Here is a 16,094-nt window from a genome sequence, read left to right on the forward strand (position 1 = left end):
CCTTCCTTCCTTTCCTTCCTCCCTCCTTCCTTCCTTCCTTCCTTCCTTCCTTCCTTCCTTTCAATGAGTGTCCTATAAAGGGTTAAAGAGACAGGTAAAGCTAAAACGGCCTGTTGATAGACAGAGGCTGAACTGAGCGGCTGCATAAAGGAGCAGTAGAAGATAAATAAGGAGTTTTTATTCCAGTAGAGACTCAGAATATTAATATAGAATATGGAGATGTGAAAGATATGACGACAACAGAGAGATTTACTGAGTTTAAAACCACTGACAAATGTAATCTGAGTGTGTTTCTTTCCTCTTCAGGCTGCAGTGACTCTACAGAGAGGAGAGAAGGATGTTGGCTGCAGCAGACTGAACAGGAAACACTCACACTTTTCTTTAGGGATCAACTCCTTCTTCTTCTTCTTCTGTGAAACAAGAATCAGATCCAAGATGTCTGCTGTCGCCGTGATGCTGCTGCTGGCCGCGGTGTCGGATCTCTGCAGCGGGAGTCTAGTTGTGGTGAACTCCGGCGTGGAAGTCAGCAGGGGGCGCTCTGTGTTCCTCAGTGAGAAGCAGCTGAAGATCAGAGCGGATCCCACAGCCGACTGTAAGGTGGAGGTGGTGATGAACGAGCCCGTCACTCAGAGGGTCGGCAGCATGACTCCACAGGTGAGCTGCAGTCAGTCAGAGGAGGGTCACGCCCCTCACAGTGATGATACTCGTGTTTGATTTGACTCTGTGTGGTCTGCAGGTGTTTGACTGCAGCTTCCTGGAGGACGAGGTGAAGTACGTCCATAACGGCAGTCCTCTGCTGGACGAGGACACGGTGATGCTGAGAGTCTACAGGTGAGGACCAAAGACTCCTAAAAGACTCAAGGGCCTGATTTACTTACTTAGTAGATCAGCTTGCACATTTTTGCAGGTGATATCAAGTTTGCACACGTTTTTACCAGGGCTGTCAAACGATTAATTATTTTAATCGCGATTAATCGCAGAATTTCCATAGTTAATCACGATTAATGGCGTTTTGAATAGCATGTTTAAAATCCTGTTATTTTCCATTTGAAGGCAGTTTTAAGCCCATAATGTAAAGCATTTCTTACCAGAGTGTCTTAACTGGGAATCAATCACGGCTCTGCTGCGACTCCCACACTCCAAAATGGTCCTTTGGTGGAGCTGAGGCTGGCTTGGCTGCACCTGGGTGTTTAGCGTGGAGGTGCTAACTCAAACTCCACGTACTCCGGTGGTAGTTAAACTCCGTTTGACACAGGTTGCATTTTACTTTTGACTTGTCAACTGAAGCGTCTGGAAGTGTTTTAAAGTTAAACAAGCCGTTCAAAAGTCCAGTAGCTCTCTTACTTTCCATCAGCGCGGTAGGTTTACTGCAGGAGGCCACTTCAAAGCATAGCGCTACAGCTAGAGGAGCCGTCTACGGGGGAGGAGAAGGGACAAAAAGGCTTGCTACATTAAAATGAGATTTTAAAAAAATTAACGTGTTATGGATTGCATTAATCTAATCGTGATTAACGCTTTAATGCTGACAGCCCTAGTTTTTACACATGCAAACGTTTAGTAAATCAGACCCAGAGTGACGCAGGCTGTAATGATTTCAGACTCTTGTCTCTAAATGAGTTTAATACAAACAGTAACTGTGATGGAAACAGAGAGAAAACTGCTGAGCAACTGTTTCCTGCTCCAGACTCTGCTGTTTAATGCAGCAACGTCTGTTAAAGACATTTAACACAGAGAGAAGAGATCCAACAATGCTCTGAGGAATGAGCGGAGGCCTGTACTACGAAGCTGGATTAACCTACCCAGGATCTCTCTCCGTTACCTAGATTGACTTATCCAGATATTCGCAGTCTAGGATAAGCGGTACTACGAAGCTGGTTATCAACTCGGTAAATCAACCCAGGGTTTTCCAATCTGGATCTCTGCGCGTTCACATAAAGGGGAGGTGTTTGCAGCATCTGACCAATCACAAACATGCAGAAACCCTGCAGAGCAGACTACTTTACCATGGAGGAGCAGACAATTATTCTTCAACAATATGAAGAATTCAAACACATCATCAGGCCAAAAGCAACACTGTTGCAACACTGATGCAGCAAAAACCAGGAAGGAATGCTGGCAGAAAATTGCCGACTCCGTTAATGTGTAAATTCATGAGATCATACAATATTAATTTATCAGACAATATAAACGGACAGCACTCTGATCACACAATGCCACTTTATTACAGCACAGACGTTTGGGGCAGATCGCTTCCTCAGTGCCCTTCCTTTCATAGAGACATTAAGTTAATTTAATATTCAACATTCAGAATACAAACCTATAATGCGCTTCAACCATTTGAGTGAATGATTTCAAACCAACTGTATAACATACAGAATAATATCCCTCATGTGCCTCAAGGCTTATTTTACAAATATATATTTTCGTCAATTTTTTACAATTACAATAAATAAATAAAGTTATTATGCTCCCTGACACTTTGATCTCAGGATGTCAAACCTACAGAATAATATCCCCCACGTGCCTCAATGATTATTTTTTAAATATATATTTTGGCCAATTAAAAAATTGCATCTATCCCTAAAAACTCTTTCTCTCCTAAGCGCTCCTCTCGCGATCCGCGCACCAATGTTGACAGGATCTGTTAAGAATGGGCAGGTCATTTTCTAAGAGAGCTGATTGGTCAGCCTTCAGTCCTTAGCAGCAGTAATACTAGTAATAAAGTATCATTTAAACATTTAATTATCATGTAAGATTATTAGAGGTCATGTCAAATATCTCATTCTATCTCATCCAAACCCATCTCATCGTTTCCTTCCTCTATCCCCCTTTCCTCCTTCCTTCTGTACTTCTTTCCTCACTCCCTCCTTCTCACTTTCTTTCCTCCATCCTCCCTTCCTTCCTCCCTCCTTTCCCTCCTTTTCTTCCTTCTTCCTTCCTTCCTCCCTCCTTCTCTCTTTCTTTCCTCCATCCTCCCTTCCTTCCTCCCTCCTTTTCTTCCTTCTTCCTTCCCTCTTCCTTCCTCCCTCCCCCCTTTCCTACCTTCCTTCCTATCCAATCTCATCCTATCCCATTTTAAACCTGATATAAGGATGTGTGTGTGTGTGTGTGTCTGTGTGTGTGTGTGTGTGTGTGTGTGCAGGTTCACCTCCTCCGACACACAGGTGGAGTTGTTGCTCCTGCAGGTTCGGGTGGTGGACTCTGAGTCCAGAGTGGTGGAGCTGGGCAGCGCTCCTCTGGTGGTTCCTCAGTTCTTCGCTTTATCGAACGCCATCGACGGCTCCGTCCTGAACATCCGAACCACGGCGGACCTGATCTGCACCGTCAGACTCATGACCGTGGACACCAACACCCCGACGCTGGGTCAGCTGGTGACAGAGGAGGACTCCACCCAGAGGAAGGGTACGTTACTCATTTAACACAGCGACGCTCTGAGAGAGAGAGAGAGAGAGAGAGAGAGAGAGAGAGAGAAAGAGAAAGAACTTTTTTTTTTTTTTTTAATTTTTAAATTTGCCCACTGTGGGAAAAATAAATATTTTATATCTTATCTTCTGTTCTTCACCTCCCTTCTTTCCCTCCTTCCTTCTTTCCTTCCTTCTTTTCTTCCTTCATTCTTTCCTTCCTTCCTTCCTCCCTCCCTCCCTCCCTTCCTTCGTTCCTTCCTTCCTCCCTTCCTTTCTTCCTCCCTCCCTCCCTCCCTCCCTTCCTTCCTTCCTTTCTTCCTCCCTCCCTCTCTTCCTTCCTCCCTCCTTCACTCCCTTTCTTCCTTTCTCCCTCCCCCCTTCCTCCATCTCTCCCTCCCTTCCTTCCTTCCTCCCTCCCTCCTTTCCCTCTTTCCTTCCTTCCTCCCTTCTTTTTCTTTTCTCCCTCCCTCCCCTCTCTCTTTCCTTCCTTCCTTCCTTCCTTCCTTCCTTCCTTCATTCCTTCCTCCCTCCCTTTCTTCCTTCCTTCCTCCCTCCCTCCCTTCCTTCTTTCCTTCCTTCCTTCCTTCCTCCCTCCCTTCTTTCTTTATTTCTTTCCTCCCTCCCTCCCTCCCTCCCTCCCTCCCTCCCTCCGTCCCTCCCTCTTTCCTACCTTCCTTCCTTCCTTCACTCCCTTTCTTCCTTTCTCCCTCCCCCCTTCCTCCATCTCTCCCTCCCTTCCTTCCTTCCTCCCTCCCTCCCTTCCTCCCTTCCCTCTTTCCTTCCTTCCTCCCTTCTTTTCTCCCTCCCTCCCCTCTCTCTTTCCTTCCTTCCTCCCTTCCTTCCTTCCTTTCTTCCTTCCTTCCTTCCTTCCTTCCTTCCTTCCTTCCTTCCTTCCTTCCTTCCTTCCTCCCTCCCTCCCTTCCTTCTTTCCTTCCTTCCTTCCTTCCTTCCTCCCTCCCTTCTTTCTTTATTTCTTTCCTCCCTCCCTCCCTCCCTCCCTCCCTCCCTCCCTCCGTCCCTCCCTCTTTCCTACCTTCCTTCCTTCCTTCACTCCCTTTCTTCCTTTCTCCCTCCCCCCTTCCTCAATCTCTCCCTCCCTTCTTTCCTTCCTCCCTCCCTCCCTCCCTCCTTTCCCTCTTTCCTTCCTTCCTCCCTTCTTTTCTCCCTCCCTCCCCTCTCTCTTTCCTTCCTTCCTCCCTTCCTTCATTCCTCCCATCCTTCCTCCCTTCCTTCCTTCCTCCCTCTCTTCCTTCATCCCTCCCTCACTCCCTTCCTTCCTTCCTTCCTTCCTTCCTTCCTTCCTTCCTCCCTCCCTCCCTCCCTCCCTCCCTCCCTTCCTTCCTTCCTCCCTTCAGGCAGAGAGACAGCAGATCTCTGCCCAGGAAACAAACCTTGTCTCCACAACACCAAGGAGGTCCGCTTCCTTAAAACCAGCTGTCAGGACTTCCTGAGGTCGGGTCTGAAGTACCAGCACCTCAGTCCTCCGTCTCCAGAGATTGACTACATCCCCCTCAGGGTGGAGCTGAGGGAGAAGACCACCAGGACCCTGCTGGAGGTGAAGATAACATCCAGAAATTACCCCTAAAATAAGTAGAAATACTGATATCAATATTATTAATGCATGCTTCATTCTTAAACGTATGAAAAGGTTATTTAAAGTTATAATTAACATCCACACATCTTAAAATAATTTGGGGTGTGCATCTCGTGAGACTAAAGTTGTAATTAAGGCGGGCGCCAAAAAAAAAAAAAAAAAGACGATCGGTTTTCTATCGCTCATTTGCGCTTCATGTCTTCTTTTCATAAAGTCACGTGTGGATCATTAACCTTGTTACAGCTTCTACCTGCTGAGAAGATCTCAGTCAGAAGTATGAGATGAGGATAGGAGCAGGTTAACCTCAGGTCTCAACCAGGTGGGGAGTTCTGGTCCTCTGAAATGAGGCCAACCAGGAAGTAATTTAGAGCTGCATTCTATCAAAAGGCCACCAGGGGGCGACCGTCTCTATACAAGTCAATGGAGAATTCACCAACTTCTCACTTGATTTCTAACCTCAGTAAACGTTTTCAAAATGTGTTTATGGTCTCAATCGCTAGTTTAAAGCCTTCTTCAATGCAGTATGATGTTCATTTGGGACATTTTGGCCTCCCTGATTTTATATGTGACGATAAAGCAGGGTATGCATTAGGGCGTGGCTACGTCCTGATTGACAGGTTGATTGACCAATGTCCTCGAGATCCAGCCCTCGTAACCATAGCAACCTCCCCTCTCCTCCCATGGCTCCGCCCATGGCCATATAAGCAGAATCCATGTTTTTATTTTTCCCAGCATGCACCTGAAATTTTCAAGATGGCGCTGCCTAGATTAGAAACTATTGGCTTCCGAGCAGCAGTCCACAAACCAATGGGTGACGTCACGGATGTTACGTTCATTTCAACGGATTCACGGATTCTACTTATATGGGCTTGAGGCGGAGCCATGAATTCTCCATCGACTTGTATAGAGACGGTCGCCCCCTGGTGGCCTTTGGATAGAATGCAGCTCTAAGTTACTTCCTGGTTGGCCTCATTTCAGAGGACCAGAACTCCTCACCTGGTTAATACCAAAATGATCCATCTATAAAATATCTATATGGAGAAACCTTTTTATGATAATTATATATTTAGAAAGTACTCATCTCCTCTCGTGAGCTGAGCGTATCGTCACACATCTTAAAATAGTAGAAGAAGAAGAGTAGAAGTGTAGTAACGCTGCTTTAATTAAACAAACTGTATATTTTGTTACATCCGAGTCAGATGTGAGGTTTTTTATTGGCAGTCAGAAAGGTGCCATCCCACTTCCTGCTGTGTGGATGTGGAGCATTTCTTTTCACCCTCCCTCCCTCCCTCCTTCCTTCCTTATTTCCTTCCTTCCTTCCCTTTCTTCTGCAGAGGTTCAAAAAGCTCCAAAAAGCTTCCAACATCCTTCATATTTCCTTCTTTCCTTCCCTTTCTTCCTTCCTCCTTCCCTCCTTCCCTTCCTCCCTTCCTTCCTTCCTTCCTTCCTTCCAGCGGTCCTTTCTTCCTTCTGTCTTTACTTCCTTCCTTCCTTCCTTCCTTCCTTCCTTCCTTCCTCCCTCCCTCCCTCCCTCCCTCCTTCCCTCTCTCCCAACTTTCCTTCCTCCCTCCCACCCTCCCTCCCAACTTTCCTTCCTTCCTCCCTCCCTCCCAACTTTCCTTCCTTCCTCCCTCCCTCCCCTCTTTCCTTCCTTCCTTCCTTCCTTCCTTCCTTCCTTCCTTCCTTCCTTCCTTCAAGTGTCCTTTCTTCCTTCTGTCTTTCCTTCTGTCGTTCCTTCTGTCTTTCCTTCCTTCCTTCCTTCCTTCCTTCTTTCATTCCTTCCTTCCTCTCTTCCTTTCTGCCTTCCTCCCTGCCTTCCATCCTTCCTTCCTTCCTTCCTTCCTTCCTTCCTCCCTTCCTCCCTCCTTCCCAACTTTCCTTCCTTCCTTCCCTCCTTCCTCCCTCCCAACTTTCCTTCCTTCCTCCCTTTCAGCTGTCCTTTTTTTCCTTCCTTCCTTCCTTCCTTCCTTCCATCCTTCCTTCCTTCCTTCGTTTGTTCGTTCCTTCCTTCCTTCCTTCCTCCCTCCCTCCCTTTCTTCCTTCCTTTCCTTCCTTCTCTCTTTCTTTCCTCCCCCCTACCTTCTTTACTAAAAATAATAGAAGAAGAAGAGTAGAAGTGTGATGGTGAAGATGTGAGGTTTTTTATTGGCAGTCAGAAAGGTGCCATCCCACTTCCTGCTGTGTGGATGTGGAGCATTTCTTTTCACCCTCCCTCCCTCCTTCCATCCTTATTTCCTTCCTTCCTTCCCTTTCTTCTGCAGAGGTTCAAAAAGCTCCAAAAAGCTTCCAGCATCCTAAAAAGTCCTTGTTAGCACATCAACGCTGCGTCTTAACTCACGTAGAGCCGTCACTTCTCACCTCTCACACATCGGATCGTCTATTCTGAGCTTCACTCGACTCTTTAACACCGAGAGGTTGTGACTGTATGTGTCGCTTCTTATGTGGTGTGTGTGTGTGTGTGTGTGTGTGTGTGTGTGTGTGTGTGTGTGTGTGTGTGTGTGTGTGTGTGTGTGTGTGTGTGTGGTGTTAAAGTGAACGTGTGTGTGTGTGTTCGATTTAAACCAGCTGCTGGGTTTATAATCATGTTGCAGCAAGAGAGTCTTTCTAGGAAAACATTCAAACTTTATCTTTGGAGAATGGGTCCTTCCTTCCTTCCTTCTTTCCTTCCTTCCTTCCATCCTTCCTTCCATCCTTCCTTCCTTCCTTCTACCTGTCGTCTTTTCCTTCCATCCTTCTTGTCTTCTCTTCGTTCTATCTGCCCTTCCTTCCTTCCTTCCTTCCTTCCTTCCTTCCTTCCTGGCTTATTTTCCTTCCTTCCTTCTTGTCTTCTATTCGTTCCATCTGTCTTTGCTTCCTTCCTTCCTTCCTTCTTTCCATCTTTCTTTCCTTCCTTCCATCCTTCTTGTCTTCTCTTCGTTCTATCTGCCCTTCCTTCCATCTTTCCTTCCTTCCTTCCATCTTTCCTTCCTTCCTGCCTTTCTTCTTTCCTCCAATCCTTCCTTCCTTCCTTCTTTACTTCCTTCCTTCCTGTCATCTTTTCCTTCCATCCTTCTTGTCTTCTCTTCGTTCCATCTGTCCTTCCATCCTTCCTTCCTTCCTTCCTTCCTTCCATCATTCCTTCTTTCCTTCCATCCTTCCATCCTTCCATTCTTCCTACCTTCCTTCCTTCCTGTATTCTCTTCCTTCTCCTTCTTTTCCCTCCATTTGTCCTTCCTTCTTGTCTTCTCTTCTCTTCGTTCCTTCCTCCCTTCCTTCCTTCCGTCCTTCCTTCCTGCCTTCCTTCCTTCCTTTTAATGATCCGGCCCACATGAGATCAAATTGTTCTGTATGTGGCCCTTTAATGAAGATGAGTTTGAACCTTCTCTTTACACCCCCCCCCCCCCCCCCCCAGTCTGAGGCGGTGTGGTTGCCGGTTCTGATCCACGGAGCCATGCAGAACCAGCTTCCTCAGGCCGCCTTCATGCCCTCCTTCATCCTGGAGGTGGATCAGTTCATCCTCACCCCGATCACCACCGCCACCCTGGACGCCAAGGACCAGGAAACCCCCCAGGAGAGGCTGGTGTTCAATGTGACCGCCCCCCCCGCAGAGGGCTACGTCACCCACCTGGACGACCACACCAAGCCCGTCACCTCCTTCAGCTGGCTGGACCTGCACGACATGAAGGTGGCCTACCAGCCGCCCAACAGCAGCCGAGCAGCCCGCAGGAACTACGAGGTACCGAGTGATGTAGTATGCAGTATTACAGTAAAAGTACTGCAGTATTATAGTGATGTAGTATGCAGTATTACAGTAAAAGTACTGCAGTATTATGAGTGATGTAGTATGCAGTATTACAGTAAAAGTACTGCAGTATTATAGTGGTGTAGTATGCAGTATTACAGTAAAAGTACTGCAGTATTATAGTGATGTAGTATGCAGTATTACAGTAAAAGTACTGCAGTATTATAGTGATGTAGTATGCAGTATTACAGTAAAAGTACTGCAGTATTATAGTGATGTAGTATGCAGTATTACAGTAAAAGTACTGCAGTATTATAGTGATGTAGTATGCAGTATTACAGTAAAAGTACTGCAGTATTATAGTGATGTAGTATGCAGTATTACAGTAAAAGTACTGCAGTATTATAGTGATGTAGTATGCAGTATTACAGTAAAAGTACTGCAGTATTATAGTGATGTAGTATGCAGTATTACAGTAAAAGTACTGCAGTATTATAGTGATGTAGTATGCAGTATTATAGTAAAAGTACTGCAGTATTATAGTGATGTAGTATGCAGTATTACAGTAAAAGTACTGCAGTATTATGAGTGATGTAGTATGCAGTATTATAGTGATGTAGTATGCAGTATTACAGTAAAAGTACTGCAGTACTGCTTTTTGGTTTCGTCTTTAACAATGTGTTGTATTTTAGAAGCTTGTTATATTATTGAGTTCCAGGTGATAGACGGGTCCTTCATGTTATATATTATGTGTTACTCTGGTTTCTGTTAGGTTGAGTTCCAGGTGATAGACGGGTCCTTCATGGTCAGCCTTCCCATCATGGTCCACATCTCCATCAGGGTGGCAGAAACAAACGCACCCAGAGTCTCCTGGAACATGGGTACTGTATGTCCTTCCCTCCTTCCTTCCTTCCTTCCCTCCTTCCTGGAACATGGGTACTGTATGTCCTTCCCTCCTTCCTTCCTTCCTTCCCTCCTTCCTGGAACATGGGTACTGTATGTCCTTCCCTCCTTCCTTCCTTCCTTCCCTCCTTCCTGGAACATGGGTACTGTATGTCCTTCCTTCCTTCCTTCATTCCTTCCTTCCTTCCTTCCTGGAACATGGGTACTGTATGTCCTTCCTTCCTTCCTTCCTTCCTTCTTTCCTTCCTTCCTTCCTTCCTTCCTTCCTTCCTTCCTTCCTTCCTGGAACATGGGTACTGTATGTAAAACATCACTAACATGAACCGTGTTCGAGGTTTAACTCTTTTCATACTAAGATGTTTATACATGTTCCTCCTTTCCTTCTTTCCTTCCTTCCTTTATTCCTTCCTTCTTCTCTTCTCTTCATTCCATCTGCCCTTCCTTCCTTTCTTCCTTCCATCTTTCATTCCTTCCTTTCTTCCTTCCTTCCTTCCTTCCTTCCTTCCTTCCTTCCTTCCTTCCTTCCTTCCTTTCTTCTTTTCCTTCCTTCCTTCCTTCCTTCCATTTGTCATCTTTCATTCCTTCCTTTCTTCTTTTCCTTCCTTCCTTCTTGTCTTCTCTTCGTTCTATCTGTCCTTCCTTCCTTCCTTCCTTCCTTCCTTCCTTCCTTCCTTCCTTTGTCTCTTCTCTTTGTTCCTTCTGTCCTTCCTTCCTTCCTTCCTTCCTTCCTTCCTTCCTTCCTTCCTTCTTGTCTTCTCTTCGTTCCTTTTTGTCTTCTCTTCGTTCCATCTGTCCTTTCTTCTTTCCTTCCTTCCTTCCCTCCTTCCTTCCTTCTTCTCTTCTCTTTGTTCCATCTGTCCTTCCTTCCTTCCTTCCTTCCTTCCTTCCTTCCATCTTTCATTCCTTCCTTTCTTCTTTTCCTTCCTTCCTAGAATAATAACTAACTCTTTTCAAAAATCTAAAACAGGAAATAAAAACTGTTCCAACTCTTTATTTTATTCTCAGTTTTTTAATGTTTGGTGTTTTCAGGTCTGGATCTGTTGGAGGGTCAGTCCCGACCGATCACGTGGGAGGAGCTGCAGATAGTCGACAATGACAACATCGACTCGGTCTACCTCGTGGCTGTCGACGGACCGCTGCACGGACGCCTCAGTGTCAGAGGTGAGAGGTCAAAGGTCACAGGAAGCTGCTCTCTAATCCACACACTGTGGGTCTGTTCTAAACCTCATACTTTCCTACTACTCTACTAACTCTGACGTCATGTGAAGTATGTAGTGTGTTTAACTGCGTAGTGATTTAGAGTATGTGAGAAGTTCCTGGATGGTTTACTAGATTCTCCAGAAATGCAGAGTATGCATCAAGAGCTGACTACTCACACTCACATTACCCAAGATGCAACGCTGCTACTCACACTCACATTACCCAAGATGCAACGCTGCTACTCACACTCACATTACCCAAGATGCAACGCTACTACTCACACTCACATTACCCAAGATGCAACGCTACTACTCACACTCACATTACCCAAGATGCAACGCTACTGACTACTCACACTCACATTACCCAAGATGCAACGCTACTACTCACACTCACATTACCCAAGATGCAACGCTACTACTCACACTCACATTACCCAAGATGCAACGCTACTACTCACACTCACATTACCCAAGATGCAACGCTACTACTCACACTCACATTACCCAAGATGCAACGCTACTACTCACACTCACATTACCCAAGATGCAACGCTACTACTCACGCTCACATTACCCAAGATGCAACGCTACTACTCACGCTCACATTACCCAAGATGCAACGCTACTACTCACGCTCACATTACCCAAGATGCAACGCTACTACTCACGCTCACATTACCCAAGATGCAACGCTACTACTCACACTCACATTACCCAAGATGCAACGCTACTACTCACACTCACATTACCCAAGATGCAACGCTACTACTCACACTCACATTACCCAAGATGCAACGCTACTACTCACACTCACATTACCCAAGATGCAACGCTACTGACTACTCACACTCACATTACCCAAGATGCAACGCTACTACTCACACTCACATTACCCAAGATGCAACGCTACTACTCACACTCACATTACCCAAGATGCAACGCTACTACTCACACTCACATTACCCAAGATGCAACGCTACTACTCACACTCACATTACCCAAGATGCAACGCTACTACTCACACTCACATTACCCAAGATGCAACGCTACTACTCACACTCACATTACCCAAGATGCAACGCTACTACTCACACTCACATTACCCAAGATGCAACGCTGCTACTCACACTCACATTACCCAAGATGCAACGCTACTACTCACACTCACATTACCCAAGATGCAACGCTACTACTCACGCTCACATTACCCAAGATGCAACGCTACTACTCACGCTCACATTACCCAAGATGCAACGCTACTACTCACGCTCACATTACCCAAGATGCAACGCTACTACTCACGCTCACATTACCCAAGATGCAACGCTACTACTCACGCTCACATTACCCAAGATGCAACGCTACTACTCACGCTCACATTACCCAAGATGCAACGCTACTACTCACGCTCACATTACCCAAGATGCAACGCTACTACTCACGCTCACATTACCCAAGATGCAACGCTACTACTCACGCTCACATTACCCAAGATGCAACGCTACTACTCACGCTCACATTACCCAAGATGCAACGCTACTACTCACACTCACATTACCCAAGATGCAACGCTACTACTCACACTCACATTACCCAAGATGCAACGCTACTACTCACACTCACATTACCCAAGATGCAACGCTACTACTCACACTCACATTACCCAAGATGCAACGCTACTACTCACACTCACATTACCCAAGATGCAACGCTACTACTCACACTCACATTACCCAAGATGCAACGCTACTGACTACTCACACTCACATTACCCAAGATGCAACGCTACTACTCACACTCACATTACCCAAGATGCAACGCTACTACTCACACTCACATTACCCAAGATGCAACGCTACTACTCACACTCACATTACCCAAGATGCAACGCTACTACTCACACTCACATTACCCAAGATGCAACGCTACTACTCACACTCACATTACCCAAGATGCAACGCTACTACTCACACTCACATTACCCAAGATGCAACGCAACTACTCACACTCACATTACCCAAGATGCAACGCTACTGACTACTCACACTCACATTACCCAAGATGCAACGCTACTGACTACTCACACTCACATTACCCAAGATGCAACGCTACTGACTACTCACACTCACATTACCCAAGATGCAACGCTACTACTCACACTCACATTACCCAAGATGCAACGCTACTACTCACACTCACATTACCCAAGATGCAACGCTGCTACTCACACTCACATTACCCAAGATGCAACGCTACTACTCACACTCACATTACCCAAGATGCAACGCTACTACTCACGCTCACATTACCCAAGATGCAACGCTACTACTCACGCTCACATTACCCAAGATGCAACGCTGCTACTCACGCTCACATTACCCAAGATGCAACGCTACTACTCACACTCACATTACCCAAGATGCAACGCTACTACTCACACTCACATTACCCAAGATGCAACGCTACTACACACACTCACATTACCCAAGATGCAACGCAACTACTCACACTCACATTACCCAAGATGCAACGCTACTGACTACTCACACTCACATTACCCAAGATGCAACGCTACTGACTACTCACTCACATTACCCAAGATGCAACGCTACTACTCACACTCACATTACCCAAGATGCAACGCTACTACTCACACTCACATTACCCAAGATGCAACGCTACTACTCACACTCACATTACCCAAGATGCAACGCTACTACTCACACTCACATTACCCAAGATGCAACGCTACTACTCACACTCACATTACCCAAGATGCAACGCTACTACTCACACTCACATTACCCAAGATGCAACGCCACTACTCACACTCACATTACCCAAGATGCAACGCTACTACTCACGCTCACATTACCAGAGCCGGACAGTAACGGAGTACATTTACTTGAGTACAGTACTTAAGTACAATTTTGAGGGATCTGTACTTTACTCGAGTATCATTTTTGGGGAGTACTCATGACTTTACTCAAGTACATTTGAGAGGCAAATATTGTACTCTTTACTCCACTACATCCATAACCGTGAGTACCCGTTACTTCTACTAAAAAAAAAAAAAAAACTCAATTTGTCGTTTCCCTCTCAAACGTGAACGTGACTCAAACGTCACCACTGATTGGGACAGCCTATCAGCAATCACCTTCAGCCAAAGTCAACTCCATGGTCAGGTGAAATGAGAGAGGAAACCATGTAGGAAAGTAAGGAGAGAAGGAAGGAAGGAAGGAAGGGTGGAAGGAAACCATGGAGGAAAGTAAGGAGAGAAGGAAGGAAGGAAGGGTGGAAGGAAACCATGGAGGAAACAATGGAAGAAGACGCAGCAGGTCCATCTCAGCCCGGGATGAAAATGACTTGATTTTACTTTCAATTCCTTTTACATTCTCCACGGTATTAACATTAACATTTGTCATAACTCCATCCAGGACATTTCTATACATACATGTAAGCACTGTGGGTTAATAAATAATTAAATAGACAAAAGTAATTAAATGAATAAGTGGAATAAGAGAAAACGTTTATTAAAAGTAAGAGTAAAAAAAAAATTAAGGGTAAAATAGAAGAAGTTTAATAAAAGGACTAAAGTTAGGTTAAAAAAGAGATTAAAAGACAAAATAAATACACAAATTAAATAGATAAGAGGATAACACTATAGATGACAATAATAAGACCAGAATAGCAGAACAGAATAAAATTAAAGGATATAAACTATTAAATTTTAACAGGAAGTAGAAGCAGCTGATTCATTGAAGTTAAATATAAACACAGAGAGACTCGGTCATTTCATCGCGTGCTGGTATTCACACACACACACACACACACACACACACACCAAATTCCCAAAGAGGACCCATCGTCTGGCCTTTTCCGCCCTTTTTCCTCCATGTGTTGCCCATCCGTCGAGGCCGGAGCGTCGGAGCAGAGGAAGCATATGTCTAGTGGCTCTGCATGTGTTTCCTAATCAGGTGTAAAACGGGGACGGGGCCACTTCGCCAGGGGCCGAAACCCGCCGCCGTCACCGCTTCCCCTCTCCCCACCGTCCACGTCTGTCCCTTCCAGCCCGGCAGCACGGGGGGAGACGACCGCTTTGTCTCAGCTGAGAGAGACGGGAGGGGTTGCAGTTAGGGGGAAGAGGAGAGGATGGGAGCAGATTGGAGGGACTTATGCCATTTCATGCCGCCGTGCACAGGGAGCAGATGCACTGTCCCCAAACAGGTTTTAATGCTACCAGCTAGAAAAGGAGGGGGGGGGGGGTGAATTGGGGGGGGGTGGCAGGAGTGCAGCCACCCCCCCGAGGGATCCAGGCGGCAGGGAGTTAACCTTTCATGGCTGCTTTACACTCATAGAAAAACACAGAAATAAGCTCTGAGAGTGAAGAGGAAACGCTTCATACTGCAAAAAGCTGCAAACGCTCCTCAGACGTCAGAGTGTGAAAGGAAGAGAGGAAAGAAAGGAGGGAGGAAGGAAGAGAGGAAAGAAAGGAGGGAGGATGGAAGAGAGGAAAGCTGAACGGTAGAGATAAAAAACATGCAGAAAAGCATTAAAAGTCCTTTCAAGGTAATAAAAAGTCTTACATTTCATATCTGAAGGTGTTGAAGGAAGGAATGAAGACAAGAAGGGAGGGAGGAAGGAAAGGAAGGAAGGAAGAAGAAAGGAAGGAAGGAAGGAAGGAAGGAAGGAAGAAGGAAGGAAAGGAGGGAGGAAGGAAGGCGGAAAGGAAAGAAGAAGGAAGGAAAGGAGGGAGGAAGGAAGGAAGGAAAGGAGGAAGGAAGGAAGGGAGAAGGAAGGAAAGGAGAGAGGAAGGAAGAGAGGAAAGTTGAACCATAGACATGAAAACATGCTTTTCACTTTTTATAGGCTGCTAAAAGGGAGGAAGGAAGGGAGGGAAGAAAAGAAGGTAGGAAGAAAGAAAAGGGAGATGGAGGAAAGAAAGAGAGAAGGAAGGACAGAAGGAAGGAAGGTTTCAGCCTCTAAAATGTGACATTAGAGGAACAAAGCATAAAGAAAATTATATTATATTAACAGACGTTTTTCAAGACATTTTATAGTTTTTTTTTTATATCAATAATGAAAATATTGTTAATCCTTAATGTGTTGAGGATTGTCTGAGGTGGAAAACTTGTCATATTAAATGTTTCGAAATGACGTCATGTTGAGATTTTGAGGCTTCAGTTTAAACGACTGATTATTTTAAACAAACATATTTTTAAGATAATACACAATTTAACAATTTATTACTTTATGAAGTAATCAGATTC

The 16,094-nt window shown here is 45.4% G+C and overlaps 1 protein-coding gene across 1 annotated transcript in view; it reads left to right on the top strand.

The window, feature by feature from the left end:
- The first annotated feature begins 435 nt into the window (after nt 1–435).
- frem1b (Fras1 related extracellular matrix 1b) overlaps nt 436–16,094 on the top strand; it is a 309,123-nt gene continuing 293,464 nt past the window's right edge. The window contains exons 1-7 of the mRNA XM_053322680.1: nt 436–654; nt 737–831; nt 3,143–3,402; nt 4,760–4,959; nt 8,390–8,713; nt 9,492–9,600; nt 10,652–10,783. Of these exons, the coding sequence (XP_053178655.1) occupies nt 436–654; nt 737–831; nt 3,143–3,402; nt 4,760–4,959; nt 8,390–8,713; nt 9,492–9,600; nt 10,652–10,783 (1,339 nt within the window). The remainder of the gene's footprint in view (nt 655–736; nt 832–3,142; nt 3,403–4,759; nt 4,960–8,389; nt 8,714–9,491; nt 9,601–10,651; nt 10,784–16,094) is intronic.

Source organism: Scomber japonicus, chromosome 7 (genome assembly GCF_027409825.1).
Source record: "Scomber japonicus isolate fScoJap1 chromosome 7, fScoJap1.pri, whole genome shotgun sequence".
In the NCBI taxonomy this organism is placed as follows: Eukaryota; Metazoa; Chordata; class Actinopteri; order Scombriformes; family Scombridae; genus Scomber; species Scomber japonicus.